At 48.5% G+C, this 13,672-nt stretch overlaps 4 protein-coding genes across 4 annotated transcripts; 2 read left to right on the forward strand and 2 right to left on the reverse strand.

The window, feature by feature from the left end:
- Window position 1: 1 nt before the first annotated feature.
- Window positions 2–4,697, forward strand: SPBR_08884 (uncharacterized protein; the record flags this gene model as incomplete). Its single annotated transcript, XM_040767010.1, has 5 exons — window positions 2–542; window positions 618–1,142; window positions 3,846–3,965; window positions 4,386–4,613; window positions 4,660–4,697. The coding sequence occupies 5 exons, from the start codon at window positions 2–4 to the stop codon at window positions 4,695–4,697; spliced, it is 1,452 nt and encodes a 483-aa protein (XP_040614282.1).
- Window positions 4,698–7,307: 2,610 nt separating this feature from the next.
- SPBR_08891 (BNR/Asp-box repeat domain protein) lies at window positions 7,308–8,557 on the forward strand (the record flags this gene model as incomplete). The annotated part of the gene is made up of 2 exons (XM_040767017.1): window positions 7,308–7,849; window positions 7,933–8,557. The coding sequence occupies 2 exons, from the start codon at window positions 7,308–7,310 to the stop codon at window positions 8,555–8,557; spliced, it is 1,167 nt and encodes a 388-aa protein (XP_040614283.1).
- Window positions 8,558–9,000: 443 nt separating this feature from the next.
- Window positions 9,001–10,419, reverse strand: SPBR_08442 (MFS transporter; the record flags this gene model as incomplete). The annotated part of the gene is made up of 1 exon (XM_040766680.1): window positions 9,001–10,419. The coding sequence occupies one exon, from the start codon at window positions 10,417–10,419 to the stop codon at window positions 9,001–9,003; it is 1,419 nt and encodes a 472-aa protein (XP_040614284.1).
- Window positions 10,420–12,631: 2,212 nt separating this feature from the next.
- SPBR_08604 (20S proteasome subunit beta 6) lies at window positions 12,632–13,547 on the reverse strand (the record flags this gene model as incomplete). The annotated part of the gene is made up of 2 exons (XM_040766842.1): window positions 12,632–13,319; window positions 13,438–13,547. The coding sequence occupies 2 exons, from the start codon at window positions 13,545–13,547 to the stop codon at window positions 12,632–12,634; spliced, it is 798 nt and encodes a 265-aa protein (XP_040614285.1).
- Between the last annotated feature and the right edge of the window lie 125 nt (window positions 13,548–13,672).

Below are 13,672 nucleotides of genomic sequence, written 5' to 3' on the forward strand. Positions count from 1 at the left end.
CATGAAATGGGCTTATATAGGCGGCATAGTCGTGTTTGAAGTTGGCTCGGCACTGTGTGGAGGTGCGCCGAACATGGACGCTTTGATTGTTGGCAGAGTCATTGCGGGAATGGGAGGCTCGGGTATGTACCTTGGCGGTTTGACACACTTTTCGGTATTGACATCACCCCGGACGCGGGGAACCTACATCACAGGAATTGTCTTTGTTTGGGGTATCGGCAGCGTTTTGGGTCCGGTGGTCGGTGGTGCCTTTAGTGACTCGTCGGCCACATGGCGTTGGGCGTTTTACCTCAACTTGGTCATCGGCGGAGCAACGGCTCCCATCTACCTGTTTTATCTACCCGCAGTCACGCCTCCAGGTGTTGCAGCGGCCGAGACCAATGGCACTTTACCACCAGTTCGACTTCGCCTTACTCGACTCGACTATGTTGGTTTTATTCTGAGTGCTACTGCTTGGGTGACACTGACTCTTGCACTTCTCCTTACCGGCACCCAGTGGTCATGGTCTGATGGTCGAACCATAGCGACGTTGACAAGTTTCGGTATTCTTTTTGTTAGATATGTTCTTCAGCAGTACTTTTGCCTTTTTACCACAACCGCAACGCGCTCTTTCCCAGGCCATCTCATCGCCCCGACGGCCAAGGATGCTCGCACGCAAATCCTCTTATACATTTCAACATCGGCATCTATCACGACCATGTTCATCCCGACCTATTACATTCCAGTTTATTTCCAGTTTGTTCAGAACGACTCAGCTTTGATTACTGCCGTTCGTCTCCTTCCTTTTGTCCTCGTTGCAATCACCACCAATCTCGCCAGCAGCTTTGTCCTCAGAGCTGTCAGGCACTACATGCCCGTTTACCTTTTCTCCGGTGTCTTGATCACCATTTCAAGTGCTCTCCTGTACAGGTATCTCACCCCCGATACTTCGACAACCACTATATATGGATTAACTGTCCTTGGTGCTGTCGGTACAGGGCTCCTTGTGCAGGCCGGTTTTCAGGTTGGTACTCTTGTTGTCGAGGATCCTGCAGACATGGGGCATGTCATCAGCATGCAAAATGTTAGCCAAATTGGCGGCCAGGTGCTGTGTCTTGTCATTGCCGGTCAAATTTTCCAGAGTGTCGCCATAAACAACTTGCGTGCTGTTCTTGCCAGGCATGGATACACGGACGCAGATTTACAAAGTGCTGTTGCTGGATCGCGCAGTACTCTGTTCGAAAGCCTTGAGGGTGACCTTCGAGTAAAGGCCATTCGAGCCATTACGGAGGCAATACAAGCTACATACGTTCCTGTCATTACTACCGGTGCTCTTCTTGTCGTTGTCTCAGTATGCATGCGACGGGATAAGCTTGTGTTTCACAATCTGGTTGCTGCATAACAATAACATTTACTTTGCAATTTCATAGGGATTACCATAGTACAATTCTGATGTGAGAGATAGAATAGTAGATATTACTTTTATCCTAAAGAACGAAAGATATGTGCTAGCGTAGTCAAATAAACACAGCGTGTTGTCTCTGGGACATTTGAGACATATAACTGGTTTAGGTATCCTATAGCTCCATTGAAAGCTGACGGCTCCTTCCAATATTGTACGTTCACCGAGTTTCTCCTCAAATTAACAGTACATTAGTGCGCCAAGGGTTAAGGGACTAAAGCACATAGTGATGGAAGGTTTTTGCGAACCACAGCGCATTGACCCTGTTCGTAGGCATTTCTTTGTCCACGAAGGAAGTGTAGTGGAAACCAAAGAAGCACGTATCAATAAACGGTACGCATAGGCAGCGTAGAGGATAACGTTACTTGTGTAGCTTGTTTCCTTCGTGAGTGGTGTAAATGATAGCTGCATCAGCCGTTAGGCAAAAGCGCGGTTGTGTGTACCTATGACGAGTGAGGTACTGGATTCGGCGTCCGTTTGTCGCGGGGGGTGCTGATACGTCATGTACGCTCGGGATCTCCAAGAGAGAATATAACTGATGTGTTCCCGTGGGATTATTTTTATTCGTGTTCAGTTAAGGTCAATATCGGTCAGTGAAGTAGTGCCGTTCCTAGCACTAGTGGCATTAGTTCCCTCGCGAACCTTATGGAATCATATGTAGCCGTGCCACATTATGATCAACGGGCGCGAGCGAATTGTTTATTCGTATCGCCCACAACCGCTTGAAACAGCGGTTCTTCGCAGACCCTGTCATTAGTTTCGAATGGGCTATGGTCACAGTGTCAGAAAGTGTCCCTTAATGATACCTCACACAGCTAGCCAATCCCAAATAGGTGATGTGCCCTGTCACATTGTCCTCGCACTGGATATGCTCCCGGAACGGCGCAGACCCCGCCCGTATTGCCTCAGCACACACGTAGTCATCTCTTGGATGCGTGTTCAAAAGATAAACAATATCTTCCAGCTCGTCCTGGGTAACTCGCCCAAAAGATGTCCTTGAAGCATGCATCTCATAGACTGATACAGAATATTGTCTCGTCTCGAGTACTAAAGCAGGACACCTTATTTTTGTTATTTTGAGCCCATACGTTCCCGGTGAGAACTACCTTCTCACTTTGGCAATTTGAAATAGGTTGATCCGTTTCCTAGGCCATATAGAAAATGTTGTCAAGTGAGAGCTATGCCATGATAAGTTCCCAAATGTCACGCGCATCGTTCAGGAACTTTTTTCTTATTATCATCTACTAGTATAGCTAGGTTAACATAATAAAAGCGGAAGACCTTAATAAATGAATCAATGAAGAAGCAAACAAAGTTTCCTATGAGTATTATGGATTACATGAAGTCAACGTTACGTTTTCTTGATCAAGATCCTGACGGGCTTATAAAAAAAAGTAACGCGCTCCTTGCTTCCATGCTTGGTCAATGATAAAAATTTACTTTTTGAAGACGCTCCTGTCCTTAGGACATACTTTATCATGTGAAGGGAAAACCACACGTGAGGAGATGCTACAAGATTACGAGGCATTACGTGAAAAAAAATGGCGAGGCAATATCCGGGAGACATTTAACCAAGTAGACTGCTCCAAACACTTTTCCCGGTCCATGGTTTAGGCTACTGATTAGTGAATTAATTCACATCGCCAGAAATTCAATATCCATAGATTTGGTGGGGACGAACAGTTGTTATGGTCGAGACACGGCGCGGCAGCCTCAACTGGAAAATCCACAGTTCATTCCCGAGACGCTGGGATTGTCTCAAGGTCCAGCCTTGGCTATATGGAGGCAGAAAGTTACTCAGACGAGCTAAAGGTATCGGCAATATATAAAGTGTAGGCAATATCTGTTATGTCCTAGGTATGGCTTTAATGTACTGTGCGTACCGACTTGCCGTTATAACCACAGGTCTCTACCTCTGTGTCGGGTCCCTGCGTAATCTAGAACAACATCGACTGCCTTCAGTTGTCGTCCCACCACGGCACAGAAGATCTTCGGTGGAGCCGTAGTAATCTACTTTATATATAGTGCAATATCCCCCCAGGGGAATTGTCCAATTTTACCGGTTTATTACCAGCATACCGCCGTTCTCTAAAATGTCGACAAATTACAATCAAAATAATTTAATCCTTCTCGGAAGTCAAGAAGGCACACACCGACGGCTAAGTAAAAACAATAAATCGGTGCGACTTCTCCACGTTATTCGAAGCATAAATACTGAGTTACGTTCCCATACAATGGCCGTGTGTTTATAATTCTCTCCACCAACATTGCCTTATTTCTCTAGTACAGACCGTTATGGATTATTTCAGAAATTTGATCTATTTTGTTCTCATGGTGTCGCCCTTCGTCTGTGCATCATGTGAATTACCTTCAACATATACCTGGACCTCGACCGGGCCATTAGCCAACCCGAAGGCGGGATGGGTCTCTCTCAAAGACTTTACCACTGTACCCTACAACGGCCAGCATGTGGTGTACGCCACAACACACGACACAGGCTCTGGATGGGGCTCGATGGCATTCAGTCCCTTTCAAGAATGGACGGACATGGCAAATGCGACGCAGATCGCCATGCAAGAAGGAACAGTAGCTCCAACATTGTTCCATTTCGCGCCGAAAAATATTTGGGTTCTCGCGTATCAATGGGGGACGACGTCATTCTCTTATCGTACGTCGACTGATCCAACCAAACCTGGAAGCTGGTCCGCTCCACAATCCCTCTTTTCCGGAAAAATCACAAACACCGACACCGGATGCATCGACCAAACATTGATTGGAGACGACACAGCAATGTATTTATTTTTTGCCGGCGACAATGGAAACATATACAGAGCCAGCATGCCAATTGGCCAATTTCCAAGCGATTTTGGTACCAAATCAACTGTGGTATTGACTGACTCTAGAAACAATTTGTTTGAGGCCGTGCAGGTCTATACTGTGCTAGGACAAAACAAAAGCACCTACCTTATGCTTGTGGAAGCCATTGGTGCCCATGGTCGATACTTCCGGTCCTTCACCGCCTCCAGCCTGAACGGCACTTGGTCACCCCAGGCTACAAACGAGGCCCGGCCTTTCGCCGGCAAGGCCAACAGCGGCGCAACGTGGACAGACGACATTAGCCACGGCGACCTGGTCAGGAACAGCTCAGATCACACCATGCCAGTAGACCCGTGTAATTTACAACTGCTTTACCAAGGTCGTAAGGCTGGCTCGACTAGCGACTATGGCCTACTCCCTTATCGCCCTGGCCTTTTAACACTCTCTGGTAACACTGGGAAATAACGAATAGTATTACGCTCAGAGTTCCAAGGGTTGACGGCAGTTACGCCTAGGGCACCACGACACCTCTTCAAAAACGCCAGTACCGCCTGTCAACCCTGGCTAGTGGCTCCGTGTATATAAAGACAGTGGAGAGGCTCCTGATCATCGCGATGCCAGTAGGGCAAGCCAGAATAAGCCAAGTAGGAAAGGGTGGCTCGTTATCGAGTGATAAAATAAAAGACTATATGCTTTAGTAACGAATGTCAATGTTTTCCTATTAATACTACGTACTATATACGTTTATTTAAAAGCAAACAACATAAAAACGCATTGGTCAGTTCCCAAGGAGTCAAGCCCGTTACGGCTGCGCGAGAAGTGCTTCGCGATATAGGTAACCGGCTTTTTGTTCCACTTATTACCGCGATTGCGGATCTCAATTTATAATGTACGTTGATGACCAGAAGGCTTTTGGGGCCTTCTTGACGCGAATTATCTGATATTGTTGAGAAGAAAGTATACCCTCGAATAAATGACTACTTTAAAAAAATCGCCTTAAATGTGTATTTATCTCGAACATTAGGATATTCTGTCTTAGCCACGGAATACAAATATTCGTACTTGTGAGCGCTAGCTTTTGCGGAAACATATTAATTCGAAACGTTTTCTGGGTGTCCTGATAAGTAGATCGTTTTCCAACCAGTATGCTAATAAGAGCTAAAGTCGTTCAATGAAGAACCCGTGTACGGAGATGTCCGAACCTCGCAATTATACTAAGACTATTGTAAGTATTACAACGGAGGTGTTTGTATTATAGACGATTCCAACAGTTCCAGGCGTCTCCTTTGGTAGTGGGTACAGCATCACATTTACTCTCGCCCGGATTACGATACTTCCCTTAATCAACCCCCTTCTACGTCGTTTCTGGATGTGGTAAATCGATTCAGCTACTCACTCCTGTTTGAGCCGCGTAGTTCTTAGCAGTATGGTGACAGCCTAGACTGCGGAATCACTAAGTCGTCTCTGGAAGACTATTTGTAACATAGCATTTTTGGGCGGATCAATATCAAGGACATAACATTCAGGTCGCAACGACAACCAGAGCTTATGACTCATTTGGTAGGCATGGTAGTTCGCAACCCCAACATACTTGACGGTAGAGGAAAGGTGTTTCCATATTCAGGGCCCTCCTTTGGTGGAGCATAAGGTGGAGAATTTGGTGGACCGGGCGCTTATGGCACTGCCTGAATTCATGAAGATCTTATAAAGTTTATCGTCAGGTGATGAAAAATTATTAAAGACGACGATCACGATCGACATGTTTACGTCTTAGTTGAGCCGCGAGAGCCGGTGGCGCTTCAGGAATGCTTCGGTGACGTCAACAAAAGTCGATGATTCGTTGGCGAGTTTCCAGAGGATATGCTGACTGGGACCTTGCCGCGTGTCAGGGTGAAAAACTGTATGTATGGTACGGAGCGGGATTATTCTGGCGAGTCTGGGTAAGCTTGCAACTTGGTTATCAAATCATGATGTGCGATATTTATGGTCGGTGCTACAATAGACCGGGACGCCGGACTGTGTAGTGTTTAAGTAACACAGGTATTGACTCCCGGAAACAATATTACAGCCGACGAGATTGTGTTGCTTTGAGAAGTCAATATACAAGTTACATGCGAAGTTCAAAGAGATCCATTATTTATCCTCTAGGAACGGAAACGGAAAATTATGATATAGCCGACGATACACAGCCCACTGGCGGATAGTGTGTAGAATTAATATAATTTATATCGTCTACACGACGTGCAGGACCTACAACCAACACAATTCTTATCCTCACATTTAACAACTCAGCCTGTCGGCAACACATTCCTCGTCGTGATGTGTCACGTCGATATCTCGAATCTAAGTGGTCGTATCAGGCGAAGACTAGGAATGCGGTTTGAAGTGCCACGCACGAAGTCACTTTATCCTGGGAAAGTTTAGAGTATGTCTTGACGAGGGCGTGAAAGTTACAGTTTAGTCTTTTCTTTCGCTGTTTTCGTTTCGGTATCGATTATCTACAATGACGAGTCTTTAACAAGGCGCAAATATAGTTTAGATTTAAGCTGGGGACGTAGCCCTTTGAGCTACGATTCGAAATGTAGGCAGAAACAGGAACATAGCGTGGTTAGCGTTGTAGAGTACTTGCTGACGGGCCGGGCACCCCAGGGCCGATGTGACGTGATTAAACCGGTTATTTTGACCCTGCCAGTGTGGACACGCGCCCAGAAACATGTTCGTCGCCGTATATATTGAACCGGCAGCTAGGTGCGGCATATAATACCAATACGTAGTTACTATAACGACGGGGATAATTTGGTTACTTAGGCGGTGGCCAAGCTGTTGATAAATGACTTTGTTTAACCCGGTATTATGCCTTTTTATTTCATACCTATTCCTACGGCTTATCTCATTACTATACCGCTAATTACACCGTGATAAGCTTCGCTACTGTACTCCGTATACGCATATATAATTGTCATCACAACATCTTCAACTTTTTCTCGGTCAGAAACTTTGAAGAGCAACAAGGTTTTCTCAACACAACTCTCAACCCATTTCCAGAAAAATGTATCTTTCCGTCAGCGCCGCCTTGCTCTTTGGGAAATGCGTTGCAGCGTTTCCCTATTCCTTTGGTACTCAAAACGGCAATGGGAGTTCGGCAGCCAGCCCGTTTGGCTTCTTTACAAACAACACCATTTATCAAACCACGGGCAAAGAAAGTATTACGTACCCACGCTACACTGAGCTCAAGGATGGCACCATCCTTGCAACATCGTCTCTTTCGGGTCATTCACCAGCATACTTCCCCGTTTTCGAAAGCCGCGACGGGGGAGCCACCTGGAAATGGTTGTCTGACATTAAGGACACAGTAAATGGTTGGGGTTTCGGCTCTCAGCCTGCCCTCGCCGAATTGACAGAACCCATTGGTGGCTTCGACGTGGGTACTGTTTTAGCGTCCGGAAACAGTGCAAGTGACAACGGTACTCGCATCGACCTTTATGCGAGCACGGACAAAGGATTATCTTGGAAGTTCGTCAGCCACATCGCGCACGGCGGACGGCCTAACACGACCAATGGAGCAGACCCGATCTGGGAACCTTACTTACTGTACGTTTAACAAGCCTGAACATCACGGTCATCTATCGTGCCTTTTTAAGAGACTAACAAATGATTGCACATCTCGCCTCTAGCGTTTACAATCATTCTCTTGTCTGCTACTACTCGGATCAGCGGGATCCTAAACATGGCCAGAAACTATCCCACCAAGTGTCAACGGATCTCAAGACCTGGGATGCTCCAGTCGATGACGTGGCATACGATGAGTACACGGCGCGTCCTGGCATGACCGTTGTTACGTTCATTCCGCCTATCAACAAGTGGATCCTTGTGCATGAGTTCCCGATCGGTAATTCGAGCTCCCACGGCTCCCACTACCCTGTCTACTATCGCCTCGCGGACTCACCTCTCGACTTCCGCCTCTCCGAAGGCCTACCAATCGTCATCACGCCCACGTTAGTGCCAAACGCAAGTCCCTATGTCACATGGAGCCCGTCCGGAGGACCAAATGGCACAATTGTCGTGTCTGATGCCGACCGACCCCAAGTTTATACCAACCGCTTCGGAGGACAGCTAGATAAGTGGGAGAGTCATATGACACCAGCAGGGGCCACTTACAGCCGCGCTATACACGTTCTCCAAAAGTACCCAGACCATCTTATGATCTTTGGCGGGGAGACTTTCGACAATATGAACCTCCACCTACACACACCATTCACAGCAACGGTGGTGAATTTGACACAAACTCTGTTTAACTAAAAGGTGCATACTAAAGTAGAATTAGCTGTTGGATGTCAGCCGCCGAAGATCCTATATCGAATGATTGGACGCTGGGAGCCTTTGATAGAAAACAGATCAAATAATGCGACTGCATTACACGCTCTGACAAGTGGCTAAGTAGCTAACCGAATCAAATTATTCTACCCATTACTCTATAGTGCGTATCTGAAATATTTATTCTGTTTATCAGTCAGATCTTTGAATGACAACTTGTTACGCTCAGCCTCGTCCATGTCCAAGGCTCTGCGTCGTGTGTTTTCGTGATACAACACGCCATAGAGCGTCGCTGCACTTAAAATTGTGATTGAATAACTGTGAAATTGAGGCAGGTCTGTCAGCGAGGGGTGCAGGTACGTGGCACCAAAGAACAAATAAAAATATAGCGGCTATCAAAACGGATAAACAGTCCATATCAATGTAACTCACCATCCGAGCAGGCCACCCCACAGTGCCGGGTAGTGCTGCTTGACTGTCTGTGATCGGATCATCTGCGGACCGACAATATTCCCAACGCAGTAGGCGACGAATAGGACACCTGACATGAAGCTCTTTTTCGTGCCGCCAGCTGTGTTGGTGGATGCCAACACAAGGGACATGCTGACAACGGGACTAAAGAACCCCATAAGGGAGTAGCCGACGACAGGTGCGGCGGCGTGACTCGACCAGTGCGATTTCCAAATAATGATAAACGCTGCCATGGTGGGGAGACAAGCCAGCATCACGATAATGAGACGAATGTTTGGAATGCGAGATCCAATCCAACCAGCAAACAGCATCGAGCACGCGCTGATTATGCCAAGCGGGAATTGGAGAAGGATGGAGTCAAGTGTGGAAAACCCAAACGTCGAGACGATGAGCGGGCCAAAGCCGGTGATTGCACCGTTGACTGTGTAACCCGAGGCCATAATGATAGCAATCAACCAGATCTTGACATCTGTGACGGCTTCTTTGATCTGTGACAACTTGATTTGTGGGTTCCGAACACCGGTTTGGCCGGCGCGCAGGCGCTCCACGGCGGCAATGCGCTCAACTGGGGTCAACATCCACGCGTCCACTGGTGAGCTGGGAATAAAGAAGCCCAGAATACCAAACAAAAATGTCAGGGCACCCGCAAATATGTAAATGTATCGCCAAGATTGCAGACCGCCCGATTTGATTTGTGCAAAGCCGTAGTTGACTGCACCGCCAATAACGACAAACCAGCCTGACGCTGTCCACCACCAGCTTTGGCGCAGTGTTTGCTCAGACTGCGTGTAAAAGGAGCCCACAATCATCAAGAAAGACGTCGGAATGATAGACTCCAAGAAGCCAAGAAAGAATCGTTGCACGTAAAGCCCTTGGTACGTCGTCACACCCGCCGTGGCCGCACACACAGTGGCCCACAGCATGATACCCGGGCCAAGCACATAACGTGTCGGAGCGTGCTGCACGAGGTAGGACATGGGCAACGACCCGGCGAGCTGGCCAAAGTAAAATAGAGACGTGGCCCAGCTCAACCGAGACGTATCTTTGGCACCAGTCACGGGGTTCACAACAGCCAATTCCAGGTCTGCAGTCATGCCGAAGAGAGCAGCCGACCCCAGGATTGCTTTGTCCCAGTATGTTAGACCGTAGCCTATGACAAGGGTGGGCAGCAGGAAACGGTCAATTTTGCGCAGGACACGCTCGGTAACCAGAGGATCGATTGGCCGCGCTTCTTCGCTTAACAACTCGCCCGTTTCGGAAGGAACGGGATTGCGAGGGGGAATGGCGGCATTGTCCACGTAGTCAGATTTTTCCGGCGGAACCGCGTCGGCCCCGGGGACCTCCAGTTCGTTATGAGAATCGCTAACCGTTGTCATCTCTGTCGGGCGAAGCAGACAACGGTGAAATTTTTGAACCGAAAAACCGAATATCAGCGCCTCGAGACGAAATCGGAATGCGACGCTTGGAACTGTTCGTTTGGTTTGTTTGGTTTAGATTTCTAAGTTTGAAAATTTGCAGCCGTCCAAGCCACTGAGTTCTTGGGATTGCGGCATCGACCCCCTCGACCTCCGCAGCCAAAAAAAAAATTAAAAATTAAAAAATTAAACCGAAATCGCAGGGCGTGCTGGCGGGGCATCCAAAGACAGTCCCCCGCAACTCTTCAGCGTTTGACCCACAACGCCTCATACCGGCAGGATCTTCCAGAGTACATTCGTAGTTCCCCATGAAAACTAAAAACGGGACAAAGAATGTGGTTTTCGATTCTTCTCTACTAGAAGAAGCCGTACTAACTATACAATGATGCATATACCAGATGTGCCAATATCTGACAGATTCAACCGTTTCTGGAATCTTAAAGCGAGAGGAGGGAGATTAGAAGAATAATAAGGAGACGAGAAGTAGGCCTTAACTCGCTTCCAATATGGACAATAAAACAAAATGGAAAGAGACAGTAAATATCCTGAGATGAGACCACCCCGGTGTGTTCCTTTCGGTTTGCAGGCTGTTCCGGTGTCGATGGTGTGAAAACAGGAACTGGCATCGCGAATTACCATACCATAGCCAAGGAAACGCTTTACATGGGCCGATGAAAAGAGACTGCATATTCAAAAACAGAGCTGAGTGCCGGTGCCGGGGGCAAAACAATGAATATCTCATATTAGATAATGCACGAACGCCATGGCGCACTTCATTTTGTAACCATCGTGCCCAAATCAGCCATCAGCAGTGTTGCTTCTGCCCCGGTTCTTTACGTCGTTCGCCATACCAGCCGTATTTTACAACTATCCATAGTCGAAATGCATACGATATCTTCGTAAACGCCATCGACAATTGCCATTGTTGGCTTTACGAGTCTCATTGGTAAACGCAACACAGCCCATGTCTTGGAGAATATGGTAACCGAACTCGTTGCCGTGATCGACCCGTCTCCAGACGCGGCCACCGTCAGGACCTACCTTGGCGTACCAGAGACAACACCCATCTTTACCAGTGTTGAAGAGTTGCTCAAATATCATATTTCCAAGCCGGAATGTGCAATCATCTGCACGCCCCTTCACGCATAAGTTTCAATTTCTACGGAACTTGTCGAGGCTGGTGTCCATGTCCTGGCGGAGAAGCCGATTAGCGACACACCGTCGAGTCTGGCCGGGCCCTTGTTGCACTTGCCAAGCGAAACATTTTGCATCTCCTAGTTGGCCATCGCTGCCGATTTAACCCGTGCACCGTGGCCACGAAAAAAGCCATGGACAAAGGAATTGTCGGTAACCTTCTGGCTGTGTCGGCCATTTGGGCCTATTTAAGCCAAATCCTTATTTCGAGACTGGCCCGGCGCTCGCTTGGCCGAAGGAGTGTCCCCCACACTGCAGTTCACGTCGGGCACCGTGGGCACAATTATTTTGTCGGACGCAGCCGTCAGTCCCCATAGCTTTGAAATGGGAACGGCGAGAACCCGCATATTCTGCGCGCCCGCACCGGTGGCAATGAAATCGGCAACAATAGTGACGAAATTGACGTCTACCGCAATTGCGGCACACAGGGAACGCTGAGTGTGCCGGACCTTACGCTTACGCCGTATGGTTCTGGCGAGCACAGCTGGAATAACAAGTTGCTGCGGGAAAAGTTAGCCATCGACACTGGTCCGCGAGTCCCCTTTCAGCGACACCCGGTCCACTTTGTAGGTGTAGTGCGTGGAGCACAATTGCGACGGAATGGCAGGCCTCGAGGCTGTGCAGTTCTGCCAGGCAATCTTGGAGAGACTTGAGACCAAGGCCATCGACATTGAGGAATACAGCTACTCACGGAAGTAAAATAGAATGAAATAGTACCAGGACACCGCAGAGCAGTCCCACATAATTGCGCACCCGGCCTCCTCCTCCAGATCACTCTGCCAACGCAATTACATGACACGGCGGTAGGTTTTACCAAGGTGCGAACAAACACGTTTAACCTACTGAACACAACAAGGCTTCCTCATAACATGTTATAACTTGTGTGATAAAATACATTGGCGAACACTGGCACCCTACTGGGATCACACTTCTTCCTCCACCTTCGGAGGAGCACCGTCTCCCAACTGCCAATGCCCACTTAGTCCTTCTTCAGCGGCTGAATGATTTCCTCGATTCCCTGGCTCGTCACCACCATCATCTGAAGGAAGTCACCGACCTCGATGTGCCGCTCCACAGCACCGTCGAACGCATCCTTCACCAGCATCTCCACATCCGGCCGTGCCAGGGCTACACGTGGCCGCTCCTGTAGATCATGGCCCACGCCGCTGCCGGGCACGTACTGGTTCTTGAAGTTGACCTGGTTGTCCAGGAACGGCATGATCAGGCTTGCCGCAGCACCACCGGCACGGCACTGTTCACGCTCGTAGCTGCCGACGGGGTCGTAGCTGTAAACGGCACCCTTGCCCTCCTCGTCAAGGCCACCCAGGATGGCGTGTGTGTAGTATGGGAAGAAGCGCTTTTGATACAGGATAGTCGATAGCCGCTTCGCACAGGCGTGCACACTGATCGGCTTGCCATGGCGGTAACGGTACATCTTGCAAACGGTGTCGAGACGCTCCTTCAGAGCGGCGCCATCGGCAGCGAAACCAACTACAGAAAGGACAATCGTGGCATCCTTCTGGTCAGCTGTCGTTCCCCCAATCTTAAAGACCTTGGGCGAGAATCGGCTGTTGATGGCGTAGCCGGCCGTGTGGCGCGTGTCACCCGCAATAATGGTGAAGTTGTCGCCTGCAATGGCTAGAGTCGTGCCGCCGTTGTCCGTGTACCTGTTCGGATGGGGGAGAAAAACAGATTAGTATTCTCCTTCGGATTCCAAAAATGAAAAAAAAAAAAAATCTTCAAAAGCAGTATTAAAGACACAAGAATCGATGAGGATAGACGTACGGGTCAAATCGGTGTTGCCGTGCGCCCTCAGGAGCTTGCGTCTTGGGTGCGTTGGCAAAGGAGTAGCTCGGCCCATCGTGGACGGGGTTCTGGTTGAAGATGGCAGCCATGATGTCCTATGCGAAATGTAAATCCTCAGGTCGGTATAATATCAATGGAGTGACTCCTTCCAGCTTAGATGTCTGTCACGATGAGTGGTGGTTTGGTCGGGGTGCTTGTTGGACGGATGGCAGTG

Source organism: Sporothrix brasiliensis, assembly GCF_000820605.1.
Source record: "Sporothrix brasiliensis 5110 chromosome Unknown Cont22, whole genome shotgun sequence".
In the NCBI taxonomy this organism is placed as follows: domain Eukaryota; kingdom Fungi; phylum Ascomycota; class Sordariomycetes; order Ophiostomatales; family Ophiostomataceae; genus Sporothrix; species Sporothrix brasiliensis.